This window comes from Rhinolophus sinicus, chromosome 17 (genome assembly GCF_057876585.1).
Source record: "Rhinolophus sinicus isolate RSI-liver-muscle chromosome 17, RSI-T2T, whole genome shotgun sequence".
NCBI classification, from domain to species: Eukaryota; Metazoa; Chordata; class Mammalia; order Chiroptera; family Rhinolophidae; genus Rhinolophus; species Rhinolophus sinicus.
In genome coordinates this window covers 81214276-81239906 of record NC_142517.1, presented here as the reverse complement: position 1 = coordinate 81239906, position 25631 = coordinate 81214276, and the positions used below count along the sequence as shown (strand labels likewise).

Below are 25631 nucleotides of genomic sequence, written 5' to 3'. Positions count from 1 at the left end.
TTAATGTTCACTAAAAAGTTGCTAGTTTCAACAGTCACATAGTAAAAGATGAAGGAGTAACAGCTGGTATCTATTACTCTAAGAGGCTAGAGCTGAGGGGTTGAGATTATGGACTTTGCTATCAGTCAGACCTCAGTTCGAGTCCCAACTCTGCCTAGGTGACGCGGGGCAAGTTGCTTTTCTTCTCCGATCTTCTGTTTCTTTATAAGTTTTATGGGAATAATATATAGGATTCTTGTAGAATTCCATAAAATCAAGCATGTCAAAAGCTTGCACTAAGAGACATCAGTTCTAGAGCCAGACTGTGTAGGCTGAATCCTGCTTATGAGCAATTTACTAGCTATGTGACCTTGGACAAGTTATTTAACCTCTCTGTGCCTCCATTTTCCCATCAGTAAATGGGGGTGATAACAGCATCTATCTCAATAGTTCTTGCGAAGAGTAAATAAAGTTAACTGATAAAAGGGATTTGAAGAGTACTTGGCACTTAGCAAGCACGGCATGCATGGCAGGTATTTTCATTATTAGCTGAAGCCTCTACAGAATTAAGAATTCAAAAACTGTTAGCAATCATTATCATCATTAAGTATGGAACATTATCATCACTGCAGCTTTTTCAAGAAGTTTGGTGGTAAAGAGAAAGACAACTTATTTTTTTCTCTTCAAATATGAAGACATAAGCATATCATAGAGACCAGACAAAGAATACAGAAAGAGAAATTATAATAAAAATGCACGAGATACAGAATCCTCTATGAAATAAGCCCTCAGGACCTCAGTTTTCCTCTTTGCAAATATCATCTGAGGATTTAAGAGACATCATTTTAAAAGTTACCTTGGGTGACGAAGTAAGACAGGATGCGTATCTTTCAACATAAACCTGAACACAGACACACGTACTTTTACATTTCTCCTTCTATAGAATGCATTTTCCTTTAATACTTACCAGGCTTTAAAATATTTAGCTTCTCTTTCAGATATCCACCTACAATCTTCCTCCTCCCCCAAAAGTTCATTTAAAACAAAAAATTTTAAGCAAAATACAGGAAGAAATATACAGATCGGGAAAAGTTTACAAATAAGCAGAGGCTTTCCCTTTTAATATTTGTTTTTAAGTTTCATCTTTGGACTAATTGTCAATAATATCCACAGGAGAAATGATGCTAGTAGTTGTCTATGGGCGAATATAAAAAGATGTCTAAATATTAAGAGAGAAAAAAACATGTTGCGCAACAGTTTAAAGATATATATTTGTAAATGGATAAAAAAAGGTAAGATTAATTGCAAATGAATTTTTTACTTCAATTTCCGCCTTTATAGAGCAACTACTATGTCTCAAACACCAGGAATTAAAGAATAATCAAAAAGACTTATTTTACTTAGCATAATCTATTACATTGTTTTATACACCTGAAACTAATTTTTTTAAAAAGGTAAAATTCAAGGCACAATGGAATGTTCTCATTTTAATCTGCCTAAAAAAGGGACAGGATTTAGATCTAGACAGCCACTCTTAACTCTCACTAAACACATCCTGTCTGTCAGTGAAAATGAGTACTATTACACTGAGTTTATTTCTCAAAGACTTCTGGAAAGTTTAGCAATTTAGAATGTAGTTACATAAAATTATAATAAACTCATGTATTTAAATGATTTTACACATTATGACCCTTTCTGAGAGAACAGAAAAAACTGTCTAACTGCCAAGTAAACCAAAAGTAACTTATCAATTAAAACACATTCTAATGAATTTATCTATTAAAAAAATGATTCCTTGAGAAACAATTCTCCCTTTCATTCTTTTCTTGCTTATTCCGTAATACCGTTTTTCAAGGAAAAAATCCCTAAAATTAACAGTTACAGACAAAAAGAACTTAAGTTTTATACCAAAATAGTAAGCATTTTTATAGGGAAATGCAGCTCACTTGATTCTGCCTCATTTTGGAAGGGGTGCTAAGAAAGGATGATACAGGAAAAAGAGGATTACCATTATCACTAGAATCTTGATGCCCACAACGTTATTTGTTTCTACCTTGTAATTCTCTGCTTCTCTACCTTAACCAGAATATCAAAACAACTATTCTTGAATGAGCTTTACTTCTCTGTGATGTCAAGATAGTTACCTTTCTGCCACTAAGCACAGACTGCTCCCCAAATGGAGGACCAAGGGTATACGATCGGTAGTGATGGGGGAGCCAAACTAAAATCCAACAGGAACCATCATCCCTCACTCCTCCTGTTGACCTTTCTGCTGCTTTCCACTCACATGGGTGAAGAGAAAATAAGGTAAAACAATGGAGATAAGGGATAGCTGAGATTTACTGTACTCCTACTCTACCACAAGCACTGCAAAGCGTCATTCCATTTAATCTTCCTCGAGTACAGATGATGACCGAGGCCTGAGCAGGGCCCACGACCTGTAGAAAGGATGCCGAGCAAATGAGCCCTGGAGCTGCATCGAGATAACAGTGAACCATTTCAAACCGGTGCTCAAAATTATTCCCATGTCACTCAACCTCTAGCAACAAGGACACTATTTAAGTGTCCAAATGTATAACCCTCTTAATTTTATTAAAAAGAAAACTCTTCACTATGGAAAATTTCAAAAACATATAAAAGTAGGGAGAGGAGAGTGTAACGCCTGTGTGCCTGTGGCTCAGCTCCACCTATGTGTCATTCTTGTTTCAGCGAACCCCCCCTTCCTACCTTTTTCCCTTTGAAATATTTAAAAACAAATACAAGAAGACATTTTGTTTGAATCTCAGAATGTCTCTAATAAATTAGATCTTTAAAAAAATTATAATAATATTACTACACCCAAAACAATCATTCTTGACTACTACTGAATGTCAATTCCTTAAAATTTCTCTAGTTATCTTAAAAACATTTTGCATTTGGTTAGCTTGAATCAAGATCCAAATACGGTCTACACATTTCTTTTGGAAGATGGACCTCTTAATGTATGACAGTTTCCTATACTTCCTTTCTTTTTATAAAATGCCATTTATACACAGACACACCTCAGAGATACACAAACCAATGCAACAAAGTGAGTAGCACACTAAAGTGAGTTGGAATCTTCTTCCTGGTGTGTGTGTGGGGTCTTGCCTTTAGTTTGTAAAAAATGCAGTATCTGTGAAGTGCAATAAAACAAGGTATACTTGTACAGTCTTTACAGTTGATACATATAATGTGTTTCTCTAGCTCCTTTATTTCCTGTGAACTGCTAAAGCCTTGATCAGATCGTGATTCACCTTCTTTCCCTGTTGCTGCAAGATTGCTCGGGTGGTACTGTTTACTCCCTACATCACCTCCTCAGAAGGCATTTAATATCCACTTGCCTTCTATTAGTGTTATAACAATAGTGTTTTCTAAATCTTTAGGTGATTTGAGTTCCTACAAATTTATCCAAGATCGTATTCATGGCGATCCGCTCATGGTGATCAAACAACTAGGTTAATCAAGAACTGACTGAGAGACAACAAAAGTTATCAGTCAGCAGCCAGAGAGGCAGGTCAGGAACTGTTCCTCTTATAGATAAGAAGCCAAAAGTAGAGAAGAGATGACGGACTTGACTAGAGATGGAGAGGAGGCCAGAGGATGAACACGATGCTTAAAAAACAGGAGACTGGGTTCTAATGCGAGCTCTAAAAGACATTTTACACACGTGCATCAATAAATGTTTCCAAATAAACTCAAAGAGAATTCAAAAGTTCTTTATTTTATGACATTAGTTCACCAAAACAGCCTTACAAATTTTCCACCTTTCTTAAGAGAAAGGTACTGATCTCCAAGCCAAACGTTTTCAACTTGACTACAAGGTAGATTATACTTTGCAGTCAAGTTGAGAACGTTTGGCTTGGAGATCCGTACCTTTCTCTTAAGCATTTAGAATACTGAGGCATGGGTCCCACCCAATCAATTCTGATTCAACTGGTCTAAGATGGAGACCAGGTATATAGTATGATTTGCAAGTCTTTCAAGGGGATTCTAATATGCAGCCATAACTGAGGACTTAGAATAACAACAATAGCAGCTAATATTTACAAAGCATAGATTATGTGTCAGGTATTTTTCTAAGCACTTTACATGTACCAGTCCATTTCCTATTTTAAAGTGAGGAAACAGAGAGGTCAGGTAACTTGCCCAAAGTCACACAGCAACTAACAGCAGAGTTAGGATTTAATACCACGAAGTTTGGATACAAAACCCATGCCCTAATCACCATGATATACTGCCTCCTAAACCTGAATTATACTTGTATTCTTCAACTGCAAATAAAATGATCAAAGAAAAACAAACAAATGAGATAACTTCCTCTTCCTTAGAGTAGCACAGTAGCATCTTGTTGCAAAGGTACCAAACACAGGCTGATTAGAAAAATAAATAAACGGACAAGAATCTTCTCTTTCCCAAAGAAGATTCAAATGTGAGATTTCCACATTTTCAATAACTTCCCACATAACATCCTATGCAGCAGTTAAACAACGTTAAGCATCAAAAATTGCTTTTGTTTTAACTCGAGGTAATGATGTATTACATATAAATTTATAAGAAAATTTCCTACCTATTTCAGTTCTGCTAACTCCAATTCCATTATAAATTCTCAAGTAATTAAAATGACAAGAATCAGAATCTTCAATGTCAAAGTCACCAAATTTGATGCGCACTCTCTCTCCCAGTTTCACACGGATCTCCCATTCGCAGACGGTGCTGTTGGGATAGGTCTGTGGGTAGTTTATGGATGTAAGGGTTCCACTTTCAGGGCCCAGGACAGTGTGTCCACATCCATCACCTTTAAAAAAGTTACAAAGAACAATAAATTATTCTTATGTCTTTCACTGATAAGTAATCAGGATTTTTTGTGATGATTTAAAAATACAGATGATACCAGATATTTTATACCACCAACACTTTTCCGGACATACACACAAAAAGACAGATGACACAGTTCTTAGTATACCTCCACACAGGAGCCAAGAGAAGCCAAGATAGGTCAAAATCATCAATGATTACCTTTATAATTTCTAAATTCAAAGAACTTGCCAATCTGAATTGGAATAGAAGTAAACATAACTTGGCAATAAATATATATACATGTCATAAATCCCATCTTTAAAAGAGTTATCAATTAACAGTAATTGTTTAAACATAAACTATAAAACATGTGATCAGCTTCATCTATTTATTTACAAATATTACAAATCCCTTCTAAAATCTGAGAAGCTGAAATGATTTCTAAAACTACTTTTTACTAAATTAGTGACCATATTACACGCTGCAAGGCATTCTTTTTAAGGCATACATTTAATGAAGTAATATTAAATAAATATTTAATGAACTTTAATTTTATATCCTACTGAATTGACTTTTTAGTAATCCCTCTCCAAAAGCCTCATTTTTTCTCTATAGAATGAGAAAAAAGTAACAGTTGAATGGCTTATTAAAGATTAAGAAAAATGATTTTCGTATTTTGGTAGCTTCATTATTTGCTCCAGAAATTTCTTTAGTAACTCAGGCAATTTAAAATATTGTTTGCAAAAATAAAAGTTATTTTACTGAGCAGGAGGAATGTAATGCTGAAGAAGTCTCAGATGCTAATGCAACTGCACCATTTCGCATTCCTTAATGATGCGATTCAAATAAGTCTCTTTCTAACCGGAAGATGAATACATCCTTTTAAAATGATAGTATTTTCTCCTTCAAAAGAGCTATTAATAATCACCTTTTGGAATAGTTCAGTACTTACACACAAAAAAAACTATTGAAAGTGACACTGCTGGGTTTTTACACCTCAATATGGGTACAGCTGACTATAATGGAATGTTCTATTATCTTGAATAATTTATTAAAGAACAATGTAGTGCTGATATCATTGATTAGAATAAAGCTTTTAAAGGCCTATGAATAAGAACATAGTATGTAGCAAGTAGTAGTTGCAAAATAAATGTTTATTAATGGAATGAATAAAGAAGCTGTATATTAATCTATGAAAAAATAATTTCTAACTAGTCTCAAAACTAACTTTAATGAAGGAACAACTCTGTATCTAGGTTCCTGAGGACACTACTTCATATCCTTAGCTGATAAAGAAATTTTATTCTCAAATCCAAACTAGCAGTTACTTAGTCGACTTCTAAAGGTCAGTACTAGCTAGCAATCTGGCTCCCTAAACCAACCTCTCATTAAAGCTTTGAATCAATGCTAAACTCTACCTATCTTCTATATCTGCTTTCATAGCAGCTCAGTAACATAATAATATGTAAGAGCACTTCGAACATGTGAGTTCTTCTGTGATACACCCACTGATCTTTTGCAAATATAAACCTTAGAATGTGACACAACTCAGAGGAAAAAAGAATAACCACAAATTTTCCCTGAAACTACCATGAAAATACCTTGAATATCTCTATTGGATAGTATCTAAATAGAAAACACAGAGATATAAAAACCTGCACTGTGAAAATAAATGAATTGTTATATAAATAACTTTTGATCATTAACATTTTCCTTAGAGGAAAAAAACAACTATCCTAAGACAGAGTTTCTAACATTATGACTCAAATCTGAAATGTTTTCTTGCTATTGAAAAGATAAAAACCTGGTTTCTGGAAGTGTTTCAATATTTTAAACGTAGCCACTGAATAAACAAAATAACTCAAACTACAAATGCATTTTCTTTAGTAAATAGAAACTAAGGCAGATTTTTAGGGATCAGAAGTGTTGATAGATTTCAGAAAGCCAAGAATTTCCTATTAACAGCTGAATTCACAACTTAGTGATGGCAGATTGTTGCATTTAACGTATTCCCCACAAGCTATAATTTAACTTAAGGTTATGATTTTCAAATGAACCTTACAGAAAGAGTACAAGCAGGTTTTTAGATGTCTTTATGTTTATATTTGTTAAGGTCTCAATAAATACACAAAACGTTTCTTGCCCTTTCTTCCATAAAGCATAATTTTCTACAAATTTAACACAATAAATACCAACTGATAAAAAAACAGGACTTCTGTGTGCATGTCGATGAAGAAAACAATTAAAATGGAACTGTCTTTTTTCAGTATCTTGTGTAGGGGGCGGTCACGAACAGTCCACAAAGTAACGTGCCAAGAATGTTCTAAAATATGTGATGGAGGTCAGAGCTTCCTCCTCTCGAAAACAAGATGATACGCACCAGAAACCAAAGTTTAAAAAGTCTCAAATCTACTGCAATGAACAAGTTTGAATGTTTCGCATTTCAAGGATTATTTGATAAGTTTAACCTAACTAAATAGTTTAGCTGGCCTTGCCAACACCTACTGCTATGAAGTTTATGTTTAGAATATTCCAGTTCGAAAGGGATCGCTGGGCTTATGCATATTCACTAGGCCAGCAGGTAGTTTTCAATTGTGCTTTGTTATTCCAAAGTAAGAAATACATTCTACACTGTGACCCTATACACTCTTGCATGTGTGTTTCTGACTCACTAAAAGGTCCCTCCCCATCTGCAGTCTGAGAAACACTGTACTGGGAATCCAAAGGTCATAAAGTTGAATTTTCATATCAAAGACCACGTCGTCACTTTTACCCCCAAATTAGAACATGTGCTCCCAGTTCATTATTACAGTTCTTAAAAGTAAAGCCTATTCTACACCAAAATACTTAAAACATGACAAAACATTTTAAAGTAAAATTAAAATCTGGAAAATATTCTTTATCAACAAATCTAATACACGTAGAGCAATGGTTCTCAACTGGGGTAGTGGGAAGGCTCCCACAGAAATTATTTTACCTCCCGCTTGGTAATGTCTCGAGACATTTTTGGTCATCACAACCGGAGGGGGTGGGGTGCTACTGGCATCTAGTGGGTAGAGGCCAGGAATGTTATTAAAATACCTTACAAAGCACAGGACTGATCCATCCTCCATGTCAGTAGCACCGAGGTTGAGAAGCGCTGACTGAGGGCAAAGGCTACACACTACCTCAGACAGAAGATCTGGGTTAGCTCTTGGCTAGGTTCCATTCAGCCCAAACGGTTAACGCTGTGCTATTCGCTACGGGTACAACCCTGGGAATAGTTTTCCCTGAAAGGCCAGCAATTACACTAAAAGAGTTTTATGTTCCCATTTGCAAAATTTTAAAACAAGTAAATAGAATGCTTTATTTTTCAAGTTAAAGGAAAAAAAGTCCTTTTTCTGGGTCAAGAGCTCTTAAGGGAAAAAGAGTTAAAAAGAGGGTCAGAAATAATATTCCCCAAATTTTCTGCTTAACCTTGTTACATACACTGGAAAGAATAATGATCTGTGGCCAGCCTGTATCACCGTCTATTACTCATTTTCATAAGGCAGAATTGACAAAAGGCGCATAACTACTATTGAAAACATAATTTTCAAAATGGGTATCATAGGGAGCAATCCATACACTCTCATCTACAATTCCAGTATCACCAACTCTCTCCGACTCCATCATGACCACCATCACTGTCAATTCCTCCTACTCCTCTCCTAGATGGTCCCCACCAGCCCATAACCGACCATAAAGGGTAGAAGCCTGATAATGTAATTTTCGAATTTTATTTCAGTGGAGAAAAAATACTGGAATTTGATCTTACTGCTCCGCTGTTTGGCTGCAGATTTATCTAGGGGATTACTCATAGAACATGTGTTCACTTCCTCTGAAGAGTGTAAGGTCAGATGTGTTAAGCCAGATACAAATTTTGATATTGCTCCAAGAAAATAACTGAAATTTTTTTTTTAACTGCTTATCCCTAGAGAAAAGAGAGGGATCATTAAACATATTTAAATAACACTGAATTAATACAATCAAGAACAAATGTTATTTTAGGCTGCTCTAAACTTCAAATCAAGTGGAGTTTTTTTTTTTTTTATAAATATGTTCTTGTGATACTGATTTCATGTGACCCTTCAGCCACTCTCGTAGTTTAGTCATATTACCACTAATAAATAATATAAATTGCCTTCATCATTGAATTATATTAATATGAACACTGCAATTTTTAAAAATATTTTCTTTAAAAACAGAAAACACAAAATGCCCAAACTGTGGAGCAATGTAACATTTATTACAGTCATTATAAGCTATGAAAGGTTTATACTTTTCCAAGGAACTTTCAATAATTTATCATTGTGAACCGGTGAATCTGAGTATACTTCCTCTAAATAAGTGTCATGTCTGTCACATCTTATAATACATTTGTGAGATCTTACAGTCAACTAAAGAAAAGGCATTTAGAGAATATAAAAGTGTTCAAAAAAGTAACCTGCAAGTCCTAACTAATAATCTTACTTCATTTGGCTACAATGAAGATTTTTTTAATGTATTATTTAGCACTGCAAAGTTTTAGTCCAGAAGTACCCTATCAGTCATATTACTATAAAATTTTTAAAGCCGCCTCACTATAAATCTCAAATACACAGTTCAAGGTACTACTTTAATTTTTGTTTGTTTGTTTGTTTGTTTTTTAATATTGGATGAGATGGATATGCATTGAGAGCCTAGCGGGTCACTGGATGTATTTTAGGAAAGGAAATAGCTCCCAGCTTCACTCTTTATAAAGCCCAAATTCATCTTTGCATGTGTGATAATTTAAAAAATTGAATTACACGAAGGGAGGTGAGATGTATAAATCCTCTTCAACCCCCACCAAGCATATACTCTACTCGGAGCATAACAGTAAGCAAAACCCTCTTTCCACCCAGTGTCCCGACGCCTGCCGACGCCTGCCATCTTCTTTCTCACTGTTCCTTTCTTTTACAAACAGATTTCTTCAGTTCTCTATACTTAATATCTTACTTCTTTGCTTCCCACTCTAACCTCTACGAACTGAAATTCAGCTTCCAGACTGTTACAGGTTGAATTATGTCTCCCAAAGATATGTTCAAGTCCTAATTTCTGATACTTGTGAATGTAATCTTATTTGGAAACAAGGTCTTTGCAAATGTAATCAGGTTAAGATGAGGCCATATTGGATTAGGGTAGATCCTAATTCCATGACTGGTTTCCTCTTATAAGAGGAAATGTGGACACATACAGATGCAGGGAGAATACCATGCAACTATAGAGGAAGAGTGGAGAGATGCAAAGGAATGCCAAAGACTACAGCCACCAGAAGCTAGGAAGAGTAAAGGACCCTCACCTCGAGTCTTTGGAGAGCAAGAGCGAGCGAGAGCGCTACCCTGCTGAAGTTTAGAATTCGAGCCTCCAGAACTATGAGACAATAAATTGCTGTTTTAAGCCATGTAAGTTTATGGTTATTTGTTATCAGCCCTAGGAAATGAAGACCCCCCCTCTCGAAGCAAACTATTCACTGAAGCAGCCAGTTTCGGAGCTGCCAAAACAAAAGCCAGTGGATACTTTTCCATCCTTATTTGTGACCTTTCTACAGTATCTGGCATTACTGGCTCTTCCTGCCCTCCCACCTTCCTTCCTTCCTTCTTAAACCTCTCCTTCCCCATCTTAGCTCTTCTTTTAACTATCTAACTGCAACTTATCTGGCATTCTCGCTGTTCTGCAGACTGCTTTCCCCACTCTTGGATTCTACCTGAGCAATCTCATCTACTCCCAGGATTTCAACTACCCCTGAAATGGAGAAAATTCCAAGGTCTCCAACCTTTCTGCTGATCCTTAAAGCCATCACCTACTTACATATTCAGCACGTCTGCTAATAAGTTCCACAGCATTTCAAACTCAGTATGTCCCAAATATTCAATGAACATCTTCCAGCTGCCAGGCACGGTAGTAGGTGCTACAGACAACAGTAAAAATGGCAGAGAAGGCAAACTGTGCTTACAGTTTACAATATAGTAAGGCAGAGATAGCAAGGAATTTCATGGATGAGGAGTACTATGCAGAAGGAATGGTAGTCTATGGTGTGTTTGTGATAAATAGCAGTTAACTAGACAGAAATCCTGGTGGATGAGGGAGGTGGAGAGCAGGGAGAAGAGGATTCCAGAAAGGGAGAAAAATAAGCATTAGCTAACCTTCACTCTCTCAAAGTTAACTAGTCCTTAAGTTTTATACTTTGTCTCCTCTGTATCTCTAAATTCAGTCCATCTAAACAATTGTAGGTCCTTGCAATAGTTCTCTAACAGGTCTCCCACTTCATCTTTCCTTCCTCAAACCTGTGGTTCACACTCCGGCAAGTGTTTCTTAAACACCAGCTGGGTCATGTAGGTCCCTTATTCCAAAAGCCTTCCACTATTTTCCACTGATGATATAATAAAACTCAAATTCTTCAGGAAGGATACAAAGTCCGCTATGATCTCCCTGATTCCTCTCGTCTCATCTCCTGAGTTCTCCCATGACGTCTCTGCTCCAGCGGTGGCATCTGGGTGACTCCCCGTGCGTTCCCCATTCTCCTCTGAGCCACTGCACGTCCTTCCTCTTCTTACCCACCTAGCAAGCACCGACTCAATGTTACCTCCTTTGTGAAACATTCTGAAAGTCCTGGCCTTTTTCTCCATTTTCATATCAAAATCTCTTTACTGTACTCAATATACTTAATTATTCGTTTTCATGTAAGGTTACCATACCAAGCTGCAGAACTCTGTTAGGCAGGCATACACATAGAAATAGGGCATAATAGGCTCTTCACTCACACTGTTGAATTTAGAAAATGATAAACCCAATCAAGCCAGCAGTAGGTACTCACTAGGCAGGGGATTTAGTAGAAGGTCCACAGGCATTGGAGTCAGAGAGACTTGGATTTAATCTAGCCATGCTAACTTTTGAAACACTGGGCACTTAACCTCACCTGTACACGGGGACACCATCACCTATCTCCCTAGCTACTTGTGAGGGGTTTGTTAAGAACTTACGTAAAATATAGTGGACTCTATAAATATGGACACTCTTTCTCCTTGAAGATGATGCCTCTCTCTAGTACCCTCCTTATCCTTCTGGGAACTGCCCTGCACTTTCCAACAATTTTTATATGACCTCATGCTCCTTTGTTAGTTGACAGGTCCAAGAGTGGGTACTGATTCACACTGGGCCAGAGGGAGGCCAACTCACCGTCCCCTCCAGTTTCCGAACCTTGTACATTTGGGAAAATCCCCGAGTCTCTCCCGTGTTGAAGCTACCAGCCTTAAGGGTTGCCAACAGCCATGATTCCGTCTTCCACTCAAAGTCCAACTAAATCAAGAGACAAAAATTAAGCTGAGTCCTCGGCGCTTGAAGCCCAGCTGCATTCCTGCTTTCTCCTCGGCTTAGGTTGGTTCGGCTCCTCCCAAGATTCCACAAGTTATCTCAGAATCTTAATACATTTCCCTTTTACTGTAAGCAAACTTGGACTTCTGTTCCCTATGACCTCAAGGGTCTGAACTAAAACACTCTTCCTCCACCCCTGCCACAGAATATCTATCTCATATCCAGACCTATAAAGTCAGTTTCTAGGATCCAAAGAGTTAACTAGAAAGAAGGGCATGCCAGAAGGAAAGAGATAAACCACCACCCTGAAAATGATCTGAGAGGGTGCAGATCAAAGAAAGTTGAAACATCAACAGAAGTTGGTGAGAGGAAGTGGAGGCCAAAAGGAGGGAGCAAAACCAGCATTAAAGTCTGGGCGGGTCGGAGGAGGCCTGGTAAAGACACCTCACGTGAACAATCACACCTTGCTGTCACCTTTCTCTACTGCATGCTCTGACCCCTTTCACTGAGCTAGAGGTGGGACTTCCCTAAACTATAACTGGGACAGGGATAGGGGCAGAAGGATGGGAAGGCTTTGGCTCTAAGTAGAAAGCAAACATGTGAAGATGGCGATTTTAACAGCAGATTAGGAAAAAAGAGGAACACAATATCGATTCACTCATGGAACAAAATTTTACCAGCTATCCAAACAGATCTGATCCCAGCCCTCATACATTCTAGAAAGATGAGTTATATATTTTAAAACAGTGAGAGTGGGAAACGGACCCCAAAGTCAACACGGTTAGTATTTAAATCCAGGTACGTCTGCCTCCAAAGTCTCCATACTTTCATTCAAGTCCACCAGAGTAAAAAATAGTGAAGACAGACTAAGTCTCAGGTTTTGGAGAGTAAAACAAACAAAAACAAGCCAAAACAAAACAAAAATCTGACAGTTTACATGACAGTTTCAGTACAGCAGAAGCTAGACTGCAGGGTTAAAAAGAAAATCATCCCTTAACAAATATCTGTGTGCCAAACACTAAGAAGTGTACAGCACAAATGTAGTGTACTTTTTAGAAAGTTTTCACTGGAAAAAGCAGAGATACAAGGTACCTGGCAAGCAAACAGCTGAAAAGAGAGATGTATAAAAGCCAGTGGTGTTTTGAGTATATTTCCAGGCACAGAGGAAGAAGCACCACAGAAGCTGATACTAACACAACTGATATTCCCTGACGAAGCAGTGCTCTGGACAGAGTGCGAGAGCGAGTTTCAGGAAGGAAATTCCGGTCAGGCAGGAGGCAAAATTATACTGTGCAGGGATGAGGAGCAGAGCAGTTATACAAAGTGGGACAGTCACAACGTGTCCACCGAGCAGTGATTCCCATTGGAGATTTGATGTGTAGCCCTCATTTATGTAGACCTAATCACAGCGGCCACTGGACTTGCACGTCATCTTAAACTATCCAGAACCAGACAGAGCAGACAGCGGGGCTTGGCATGAGCCCAAGTGTGGCACCTGCCAAGGACCAGAGGAAGAGCATCACTGAGATGATGGATAAAAGGATTGGGTAAAGGTGGAGAAAGCTAAGGTGGATGCCAGGCCTAATCTCAGGGACAAATCCTCTGTCTGCCCCTCGATGGAAAGTCCTTCACAATAATGTTCCCACTGACTTTTACAGCCTTTGTTTCTCATTATTTCCCTAGGTCACAAGGTTACTGAAGTTATCTGAGTGCTCTCCAGGAATTTCAGCTGGCGACTAAAAAGGAGGCAGGCAGTCGTTAGAACCAAAACTAGGAGACTTTTATAATGGCGGAGATGGCTATTCAAATCAGAATCTGAAAGAGAGCGCAAAGGAGTACACCCAACCTGCTGACACTGATTTAGGCTGTCAGTGTTTTTAAAGACGATCCATGCGACAGGTGGGCACAGTAGTGTTTTCTAAGCAGCGGCCATGGCTATGCTCAGAGTTCCAGATGAAGGATTCCTTTACTTGATGAGGAATCAAGTGCAGCAGAGGGGTCTAGCTTCTGGGAAGAGAGAGGCTGGGAAACACCGAGCAGGACGTCAGGCTCTGAGCAAGTAGGTTCAAGAGAGGGCTCTACTAGCATGGGACTGAGAAGCCCAGGCTTTTGGACCCACGACTGTCGAGATTACACAAAGGACAACAGCGTGGAGAACACGTAGGTAGGTGCCTGGCGACTAACACCAATCGTGTTTGGGGCAGCAGATTCACTCTAGAAAAGGGCTCACAACTCACATTTTTTGAATGACAGACATCATGATAAACATCAAAAATAAGAAAATGAATGAAAACTTTCCACCGGTAACAAATATTTAAAATACAGTGTGATTAATGAGTGAACAGAAATAACTGGAAAGTACTGTCTGGAGATGAGTGTGTGGTGATGGTTAGAAAACTCTTCACAGTGCGGATGAGACCCCCACAAAAGGGCTCTGAAGGATGATTAGGAGTTTACAAAGCAGACAGGGAAAGAAAAGTAAGGGCATTCCAAGTTGAGAAAATGGCATTTATAGAGTTCAGTATACAGAACAAGGCAAAAAAGCATAAAATGATATGTTAGAATGAAAAGTCACTCTGTCTTACACCTAAACTATAAAGCATGAGGGGTGCTAACATGAGATTAATAAGTCAGAGAGGAAGGGAGGGACCAGACTGTGAAACAGTTACATGCATAATATGCAAAGGGGTTTGGATTGCACCTTACAAGTGAGAGAGGGGCTGCTAGTCACACGGGTAGTATTAATTTAGCTCCAAGACAGTGGCGCCCCAGTGTGCAAAACCATGGCCCACAAACATTTCTCCAGTTATTGGGCAGAGGCGCAGGGCTGGGGCTCCAGGAGAAAGCAGGGGGCCACGCCCAGAGGCTTGCAGCTCAACGCCACAGGGCACGTTTCTACACTCCCATGCTTTCCTTGCTGTGCTGATCTTCACTCTTCAAATGTCTGCCATCCCTGTGGACTAGAAATCTAGCAATCCATTAAAGCTCAACCACCTACAACCACTTGCTCCTATGCTGAAGAAAGTAATCCAATGGAATAAGGACATTAATCCAATGGAAAGAAACTAATGTTATATCAGTTCTGAACATTATAGTAATCATAAATAATGAACGTTTTTGAAGAACTTTTCCATTTTGAAATGTTTGTCTTCTTGTATTTTATAAGTATGCTTATGTGTTAGCCTATAAAACAGAAGAGTAGTAAAATTACAGCCATGTAAGATCATGTAGGTGTGTGAATATGGATTCAAAAGGAACGTAGAAATTATAGATTGATAGATTAGGGCTAGAACTGTGGATAATTATCATTTAAATTTTTGGTTTTGAGTAACAATCACTGTTATCTGTACAATATTTTAAAAATAAAGTGCTAAGGCCGTAAGGTTGTTCTAAAATGAACCAAATTCATGAGGCACACAAGAAAAATTGCCAAGTTGTGTCACTTTATACTTCAACAATCACACTTAGCAAATATCACTATCTCTATTAAGCTTTTCCTAATCATCCTAACTTTAAGTCATCATTCCAACTAATCAAGAAGTGGAAATAGAAATTATCTGTCTGTATGCATTCAATTAATGCCCAATATTACCACCTGAGCTTTCACACCCCATGTTTATTTTATTAAATATATGTAGTCCTAAACTGAAAATCTACCTCTATGTAAATCTAGCTTTTCCTCTTTATACTATAATCCCATTACTTTTTTCTAGAAATTAATTAATTCATTTGTCAATTAATTCTAATGCTGGTACTTATACCAATTTTACTATTTTAAGATTTTTTTTTTTAAGTTGATCTTCTAGAATGAAGCTCATATGTTCAAACAGAATTATTAACTAAAGGGAAATAATGTTTCCTCTTTGCTTGTGACATTAGGAAATTACCTAAAAATCATTAACCTGTAATTATAGTTAATTTTTCATTTATAAGTTTTAAAAATGTGGATTTTAATCTGATCATTAGCATATGTGGAATATGTGCAATATTTCTAATTTCTGTTGTGCAAAATTAATCAGAAATACAACAGAAAAAGGATGCTTTGATTTTTGCCTCTGAACAAAACTCCATGTAAGACTTCTAATGTTTTATCATCGCACCAGTAAAGGCAATAGAAAATTCTCAATTAACCTAATGTTAATCCTAGAAGTAATTACACGTTCTTTGAAAAGAGAGATGTGCTCTTCAATTCTGATAATTCATAAATATTGTTCAAAAAACATTTCCCTGCATCACTAGCAAATAAAGGCATTACTTGACAGAGTATAATTTCCCCCCACAATTAGTTCCAAATATCATTGTGAAACTGAACTCTTTTTACAAAAGAACCTGATTGGTTTCTTAGGTTTATTAAATTAGCAAACAAAAATCAATACCTTCACAAACATTTCATATTAATAATCATAAACATGTCAGTCCTAATGGATTGTAAAATTCACTCCACACTCAAATATATTCTAACCCAGAAGGTAGCAAGCCCTCCATGATACAAATGAGGAAGCTGGTCTCCTAAGATGAGGTGACACAAATTCCTAGTCATAATGTAAACTGGAGACATAAATTCATTTATTGGAGACCCTCAAATTCCTATTAAATAAATTTATTACAGTAGCTAATATGCAATCAGCGGAAGTTTCACCTATTTAAGTTTTTTAGAAAGATGCACATTTTACAGGAAAAAAATGCCTTCAATAAAGAAAAATATTTTAAAGATGAACTTAATATCAAATTACAACTCAAAAATATACAAATATAAGCCATATCTAAAACCATAATAGTAAAATAGACGTGAATAAACAGAATCTATTTATAAATATATTAATGACAAGAGATTGGTTAAAATACATCTCTGCTGTGAAAGGTTGACAAGTTTTCAGACCAATGATAAATTTTATTCTGAGCCAAACAAAAAGAAAAATCACTCTACAGCAGAAAACCTGTTGAGGAATAGCTATATATGGTATTAATTGAAATGAGGGTGATATCTCCTACTATTTCAAAATGATGTTTGAAAAACTAAAAAAAACAAAAATCTGAAGCATTGTTCTAAATCAACATATATATTAGATTTATTTCTACCCAGGCTGGCTGAGAAAAAAAAAAATCTATCACAAAACATTTCTGCAGTTTATTATTTATTCTGACTGTATGTAAATTGCAGAGAATTTAGAAAAGCATAAAGAAGAAATTACAACTCTACCAGCAAAAGACAACTGGTATTATTTTACTATTTCCTTTTAGTCTTTTTCCTAATACTTCCTGTAAAGGAAAAACTCCAGCTTATAACTTTACAACATTTAGACATTCCCATTATTAAAGATTCTATAGATGTTTTAAAGCAGTGCTTCTCATTTTGAAATTATACTTCTTTTCAGGTTATGTGAGGAAACACCGGTGGACCCTGAAGCACATATTACTAGGAAGACTGACTTAAAAGCAATTCCACCACAGACTGCATTCGGGTCCTTTGGGTAAGAAAATATAATTTTTAAAAAATCAGGGGGTTGAAATCATACACAATTCCTGAATGTTTTGTGATATACACCTAACTGGTCCTTACTTTATCAGATAATTTAGTTAAGTGCAAGATTAACAATGATCATCAGTGACAGCTATATTAAGCTTTCCCCTTTGCAAAATTCCTGTGCATCATAATTTAAGTTATGCACTAGGTATCTATTCTTGTATCACTGATGTAGAAAACTGAGGTATGAAGAAATTAAATGACTTACTACCCAATCACCTTAGAAGAACTAGAAATCAGAGCTTTCAAATTACCAGTATCATTTCTATCTGTGCTAGTCTACATTGGTGTTTATATAAGATGACGCTGTGTAAGACAAACTTATTTGTTAAAATGTTCTGATGAAAACTGAAATGATATCTTTAAAACAGGTAATGCTACATGCTTAATTAGATCAGGCTTGAGAAATTCTAAAAACAAGGCAATCATCTCATGGTGGGGAGACTGATTCTATATTGTTCAAAGATTTTAAAAAAAACATGATATAAACACTTTCAGCACTAGAAATAAGCAAAACAGATTATTGTGATTATGTAATTATATTTCTTTCTGTATCAAGGTACCTTATATTTTTTTTTGGTCTCAGTTTCTTATGTTTGGAATGGGATAACAACACCTATATCAAATGGTTGTGGTGAGGATTGATTTTAACACATTGTAAACTACTTGGTACTGTGCCTGCCACAAAGTAAGCCCCAATAAGTCTTAGCCATACAGAAGCCTTTTTTTTTTTTTTCCTACCAGGAGGGAAATATAAGCATAGGCTCTAAAACTTCAACCTAGGGAAGGATTTCACACTCAATTATTAACTGCTGATGTTTAAAAAACTCATTTAAGATTATCTAACTAAGACCTGAATGCATCTACATGTGTAGAAATGTGCTTAGATCTAAAAGAGGTCAGTTTACCAAATACATTCTTTCCTTATAGTTAGATTATAATTCCACATGCCTGTCAAAGTTTCAGCATCTTCATAACGTCAGGCTTATGGCCACGATGCCATACTTTACAGAAAAACCACATGAGAGCAACATTAAGCTGGACTTAAACGTGGAGATCAGTTAAAAAAGAAATCTTCCCAGCAATAAGAAACAGTTCAATCCTTATCCTTTTCACTGCAATAAAATGGGAAATGCAATGGGAAATGTGTTCAATAACCGCAGACTGCTTCAAAAATTGCGGTTCGCTGCCTGAAAACAGTACTAAAAGGGTGGGAAAAAAATCAGTTCTACATTCTCTATCCATCATGGCGATTAGTCAATAAACAGTTTCGCTTGCTTCTGGTATAGGTTTTTCAAGAACTGCAGATAGAAAACAAGTTTTGCCCCTTCCTGGAAGGGCCTTACACTTTTAACACGCAACGCTCCATTTAGGCAACATAGCTGCACTGGGTCAGACCCAGTGTCTGATCTGGGCAATCTCGGCCACCATCCTAATAGGTAGGGACTGTAAATGACACGTTCTGAATCCAAGACTCAAAGATAACCAGAATATATTTCATTCGCTTTTGAACCTGAGCACTTTCACAAAAGATAATCATAAACACTTGCCCTTAATAGGTTTAAGATGCTATTTAATTACCTTGCCTTTCTACTCTGTCCATCCATCCCTTTAGCTCAACTTTAAGGTTCACATCTCCAAAACTTCTCTTTTTCCTCCCAAAGACTATCCCCAGAAGAATCCAGTACCAAAACAGAAGACTTCATAGCAGGGTCTCACTTCCCTCTTTTCAGAAAAATGAATGGTCTTGCCAAAAAGGTAAAGCCGCGCCAACAGGCTGATCCCACCTTTGCTACTCCACGTTGTGCGCGCCCAGCCAGGTCTGCCCACCCACCGAAGCGCACCGCGTCTCCCCCGCGCATCTGCAGATTATTCCCCTAATGGCCTGCAGACCTGGCACCTCCGAGGCTCTCCTCGCGCCCCGGCCGCCCATGGGGCTCCACGCGCCGCGCATTCCCAGGCGACTACTCACCTTGCTGGGCTCCGACGTCCTCGAGCAGCAGAAGCAGGATAAGTAGGAGCAGAAGGAACAGAGGCATAGGGGAGGAGGAGGAGTTGGAGCGGGGAGGGAGGAGGCAGGAGTGCGAGTGGAGGAGCGCGGCCCGGGCGGGGGCGGCGGCCGCGGCCCGGACTCGCGAACGGTGCGGGCTGCGCCCGGCTCTCACCACCGCCCGGCTCGCCATCGCGGCGGCCGGCAGTCCGCCTGCATAGTGCGGGCGCCCCGGGTGTCCCGCGCGCCCCGGGGCCGCCGCACCCAGCGAGCAGGCGGCAGATGAGGCGGGAGAGAGACAAGCAGCGCGCGCCTCGCCTCGCCCCGCGCCGCGCCGGGACCTCCTCCGCCCCTCACTCCGCTTTCGCCTCCTCCTCTTCGTCCCTTCCCTCCGCTCCCCGCCCAAGACCCACGGCGGAGTGCAGGGGAGGGGAGGGAAGGAACTGGGGGCTTGAGGCGCGGGAGACGGCAGCGACGGAGCTGGGCAACGCGCCTCCCGCACGGCGTTCTTCAACCCTAGCCCTGCTCGCCGCGCTCGCCCGCCGCTCCGGCTAGCTGGCAGGCAGGCCGGTCTCCCGCTCCCTCGCGCTCCCTCTTGCGCGCTCTGGCCACGCCTCCTCGGCCAACCCGGCCAATCCGAGGTCGGCTCCGGTCCGTCTCCCCCCGCGCCATCCAATCAACACGCTCTCTCCTCGGTCGACCCGTTAGCTCCTCGGCCCACTCCTCGAGCCCCACCGCCTCTCATCTCTTTCCTCCAATCCCCTGAGGCCTTGGGAAGCGTCCCACCCGCCTCCCCCAATCCGGGTTCCACCCCCAAGCTTGGGCCCTCGGCGGCTCCCGCCCGGCCCGCGAGTTTGTTATTGTTGGGACCACAACCCAAGCTGATTCCGCTGAGGCGGCCGCTTGCTCTGGTCAATGACTTCCGGGACTCCCCCCATCCGGCTCTCCCTGCCGCTCAGGCCCTGCTTGTTCATTGCTCCTCCCCCGCCGCACATCAGGCCACTGGAAGGGGTGGGAAACCTGGATCCTGGATGGTTTTAGCTGAGAGCTGAGTCTGAAGGACATTTCCCCCCCCCCTTTAATAGCAGAGCAGTTGTCTTCAAATTTAAACTACAGCCAATTGTTGCAGCTACTGCGAATTATAATAACAGATCAGTGCTCAATTAAAATATATGTATTTCCTGTTTTCAATGCCTTTCACTATATTTACTATATTAGAGGAGAAACAAACAAACAAAAAGGATATAACAAGATCCATGCCCCCAAAGCAATTTAAACCTAACATCCTAACATTCATTCAGCCATTCTACCAAGAGTTGTTGAGCACCTGCTATCTACCTGCAAACCCCGAGCTATGAGTTGGAGTTGTAGCCGTAACCCAGAAATCTTCCATGATCTAGTGTTGGGACAGAGATGGAACTACATCATGAAAGTCAGAATACAATAAGTGCTAATTAGAGTCACAAGCAATTTGATGGAGACTGTCAGGGGATGGAGTGACAAAAAGAACTGGTCTTTGGGAAAGGGGAATCCGCAAGACTAGGAGGTGATTGGTTTTAGAGAGGAGAGAGGTGCCATCCTGGATGTTTTTCACATGGGCTCTTAAGAGAAGGTTGCTGTCATTAATAAATACAGGAAACTGGAAAGGTGGAGCAGGTTGTGTGGGAAAGTGAGTTAGTTTAGTACATACTGAATTTGAGATGTCCACTCAATTAATATGGGAAGCTATATAACAGGCAGGTAGACATTTTGATCTAAAGTTTAGGTTGAGGAGTACCCTGAAGTTATGGGTACAAGTCATGAATACATGTAATATCCAAAACCATGGAAGGGATTAATATCCTCAAATGAAAATCTGAGAATTGGAAAGGACTTTGGAGGTCATCTTTTACAACTCCCCTGCAGATCCCTCGTGCATTAAAACCTTCTATCAAATTTATTCAGTAAGTATTTATTGGGTGCCTATTAAACCCTACTAGGCTTTAGGCCTAATGTAGGTAGTGGATATAGGAAGTTTTGTCAGAGGGGCCTACATTCTGTGTCGGAGGTGGTCATGTAAAGAAATCCTTTGCTATCAGCGGCATGTTGGAAGTATGGACTGGTGCCACAATACTATAATGGATGGGTTTTAAGAAACCCATTGTGGTATGAAACTCCAGCTGTCTTGAATAAGAGGACAAAGTAAGGAAGGTTATCTCAGGGCAGAGGCAAAATAGGCTGGTTAGCAGGTGATTGGTGTTGATGGAGCTACATGTGGTTAACTATTGCTAATGTGAGGAACTGAAGACTAGTCTGGAAAAGTCGGTAAGGGCAAGACCTCAGACAGGCTTCGGAGTCAGGATTTTATTTTGTAACATTGAAAAACAACTAAAGGGGTCTAAGAAAAAGTGACATTATTAGATTTTTATTTGAGAAAACTCAACCAGAGAGGAGAGTTAGGAATGGACTGGAGTAAGAGCAAGACTAAGCCAGGACAGCAGTCTGGTGACTGGTCCAGTGATTTGTATAGTTAAAAAAGTGAGGCGAGTCTGAACTGCAGTAGCAGTAGGCTTGGAAAGGGAAGACTACCTGGAAGAATATTAGGCATGTAGTAACTGATTACATCTGGGGAGGAATGAGGAGTTAAGGGAAGTGTTCAGGTTTCTAGGTAGAAGGCAGTGCCTTTTACACAGCAAGGGAATATGAGAAGGGGAACTGGTTTGGTTGGGTGAGGAAGTAGAAGACAAGATAATGCGTTCAATATTGGCATATCAATCATGACGTGTTAATGCGGCCAGCAGTCAGTCCTGTACTGTGATTTCTCATAATAGTCTTTTTGAGACAACCCGACTCATTCGTTGGACAACTCTTTTCATAGGGCATTGAGTGATGACCCTGAGGTCACAGAGTGGTGACAAAGCAAGTGTCGTGAGGGGAGACCCTGCTCGCTGCACCATTTGTCATGCAGGGTGTGGGGGCAGAGCCCCAGAAAGTAGTTTACAGGCTCTCGGCCTCACGTGGAGGAGTGCTGGCTCGGGTAGTAGATGGCCGTCAGCTGTGGCTGATTGGCCATCAGCTGTAGCCAGTTAGCCAATTAGCCGCCAATATAACTGCCGTGGCTACGCTAGCAGAGAGAAGAGAGAGAGAGAAAAGAATGGGGCTAGCAAGAAGATGGCGGCTGGGCTGGCAAGTGTGGATGGCGGTTTGCGAACAGTGTGGATCCAGCCTCCAGTGAGAGTATAGTGCCGCCAAAGAGAATATAGTGGTATGACTCCCCTACCTATGGCTCCGTGGGTGTTCCTTTTTGGCCTCACCATATCCTGCGTTCTTGTATGGGGAGCGGGAGCAGAGACCCCGCAGGCTTCCCCGCATGACAAGGGAGACCCTGCGAGGTCTCTGCTCCCGCTCCCCATACAAGAACGCAGGTTATGGTGAGGCCAAAAAGGAACACCCACGGAGCCATAGGTAGGGGAGTCATACCACTACGGTCTCACTGGAGGCTGGGTTCACTGGACATGCGACCTGCTGTCCGTTTTGTCTGCAACCCACCGGCGACTCTCTTTCACTCTCCTCCCCTCTCCTCCGTAGCCGCAGCAGTTATATTGGCGGCTAATTGGCTAACTGGCTACAGCTGATGGCCAATCAGCCACAGCTGACGGCCATCTACTACCCGAGCCAGCACTCCTCCACGTGAGGCCGAGAGCCTGTAAACTACTTTCTGGGGCTCTGTCCCCACAGCAAGGTATTATGAATTTCAGGCTGGCACCTATTGACTACATAGAACTGCACCAAGGCAGAGAATTCACTTGTGAACTAGCAAAGGTATGGAAGCCTTTCTGAAACAGGCAAAACCTGGGATATAGCCCCCTGTAATGCAGGGTCTCAGCTCCCGCTCCCCGCACAGGAACGCAGGATATGGTGAGGCCAAAAAGGAACACCCACGGAGCCATAGATAGGGGAGTCATACCACTATATTCTCACTGGTCGCTGGGTTGGAGACACAGGAAGCAGGAGCTGGAATCCAACGTCCGCTTCTCTGCTAACCAACCAACCCCTTAGCGTAGCCATGGCAGTTATATTACTGGCTAATTGGCTAACTGGTTACAGCTGATGGCCACACAGACACAGTGGATGGCCATCCGATGACAGCTGATGGCCATCTAATAACCAAGCCAACACCTTTCCATGTGATGCCTAAAGCCTGGAAACTGCTCTCTGGGACTCTGTCCCCACACCCCCTCTAATTCTTGTTAATACAGCATGAAAAGATCCAGACTACATATGCCTAAAGCAAGAAATAGGAGCCCTTACATTTTCTTTTATCCCTGTTTTACTCACTGTCTTGTGTTTTAAATGGTTGTTAAAAGTAGATAATAGAGAGGTAAAGAGGTTCTAAATGAGATCAGTGGCAGGAAAGGCATGAGGGTAGAAGGGGCAAATTGAAGTTATATTTAAAAAGGTAAAGTCAAAAGGTCTTGGTGACGGTTACCATTTGACAATGTGGGGACAGAGCCCCAAAGTGCAGTTTCCAGGCTCTCGGCCTCACATAGAAAGGTGCTGGCTCAGGTAGCAAATGGCCATCAACTGTGATTGGATGGCCATCAGCTGTGGTTAGTTGGCCGTCAGCTGTAACCAGTGAGCCATTGGCCATTAATATAACTGCTGTGGCTTCACTAGCAAAAAATCGGGGCTCGCAAGAAGATGGTGGCTGAGCCTGCAAGCGGTGCAATGAGGGTTGCAAACAGTGTGGCTCCTGCTTCCTGTTTCTCCAACTCAGCCACCAGCGAGAATATAGTGGTATGACTCCCCTACCTATGGCTCCGTGGGTGTTTCTTTTTGGCCTCACCATATCCTGCGTTCTCTTGTGGGGAGCGGGAGCAGAGACCCCGCCGGACGCCCCGCACGACAGACAATTTCTATATTCTTACGCTTCAGCTTCCTGGGTTTTGCTTTGGAAATACGTAGTATGGAACTCTGGCTAGAGAAATCTGTGGAGTCCCTTCTGATGGATGTACGAGGTATGGCACAGATGTGGGAAAGGGTTGATGCTGTTTCTGCGCCTATTCTCTCCCCACCTCTGATCATTGTCACTTTACTGAGTTGCAAAAACGATGACAGAAGACTGCTCTGAGATACCCAAAATCTCTTTTGTGAGACCTTATACCAAAGGAACATAACAGGCATTCATTTTTAGGACAATACCTGGATAGAGTGGAATTCTAGTTTATATTATCTTTCTTACTGTGCACTGCTGTAGCCAACTCTATCGTCTTTCTTGCCTCTGTGACTTGATGTGTTTGGAGGCTGAGCTCTTCTGAGGCTGTGGGAGCAATGTTTGTCCAGGACTGTTTTATCCACATGAGCCAGATGGCTGGGCTGGATCAGAACTAGGGATTCTAACCAGGACCCAAAGTGGATAGGTCTGGAGAAAGCCATCGTCATAGCAGCCAGAGGCCCCCAGAAGCTCAAGTGCCTCCACAAAGTAAGCCCAGGTCCCAGCTCCTTACTACAAAGACTCAATAAGATATGGGCTTTAGAGGTTCCCCTGGGAACAAGACTAACAAAGACAACACAAACTGAGCAGTGTCTTCATTGCACATGAGGTCATTGACGTGTGCGAGAACTTGTAGCAGCCATGTTTGACTCCCTTCATTGACTGGTAAATGAATTAATGCTTTGGATGAAGGCTCTGGTGAAGACTAGGGCTTCAGGAAAGGAACACATGGGATTATATATGAAATATCAGGAATTAAAATGTGTACCAGTACCTTTGATATATTTATGTTTGTTTAGTTCACGTTCAACATATCGATTTTCAGCCTAAATTTAATTCACCAGAACTTTCTCCCCTTTCCCTCTTCTCTCTCTTCCTTTTTCTCATTTTCTTTCTTTTTCTCTTAATCGATAAAGAATGGAGGAATAGAGAAAATGGAATTGACCTGTAGAGAAATATGAAAAGAATGGTTACATCCCACTATTTTTGCTTCC

The 25631-nt window shown here is 40.3% G+C and overlaps 1 protein-coding gene across 2 annotated transcripts in view; it reads right to left on the bottom strand.

Moving 5' to 3' along the window:
• DCBLD2 (discoidin, CUB and LCCL domain containing 2) overlaps positions 1-20264 on the bottom strand; it is an 82742-nt gene extending 62478 nt beyond the window's left edge. The window contains exons 1-2 of one of the 2 annotated variants that reach the window (XM_019756505.3): positions 19647-20264; positions 4568-4795 (exon numbers count right to left, since the gene is read on the bottom strand). In XM_019756505.3, the coding sequence (XP_019612064.3) occupies positions 4568-4795; positions 19647-19857 (439 nt within the window). In that variant the 5' untranslated portion in view covers positions 19858-20264. Of the gene's footprint in view, positions 1-4567; positions 4796-12015; positions 12138-19646 lie in introns of those variants that run through there. The other variant, XM_088793956.1, reaches the window with a different exon arrangement.
• Between the last annotated feature and the right edge of the window lie 5367 nt (positions 20265-25631).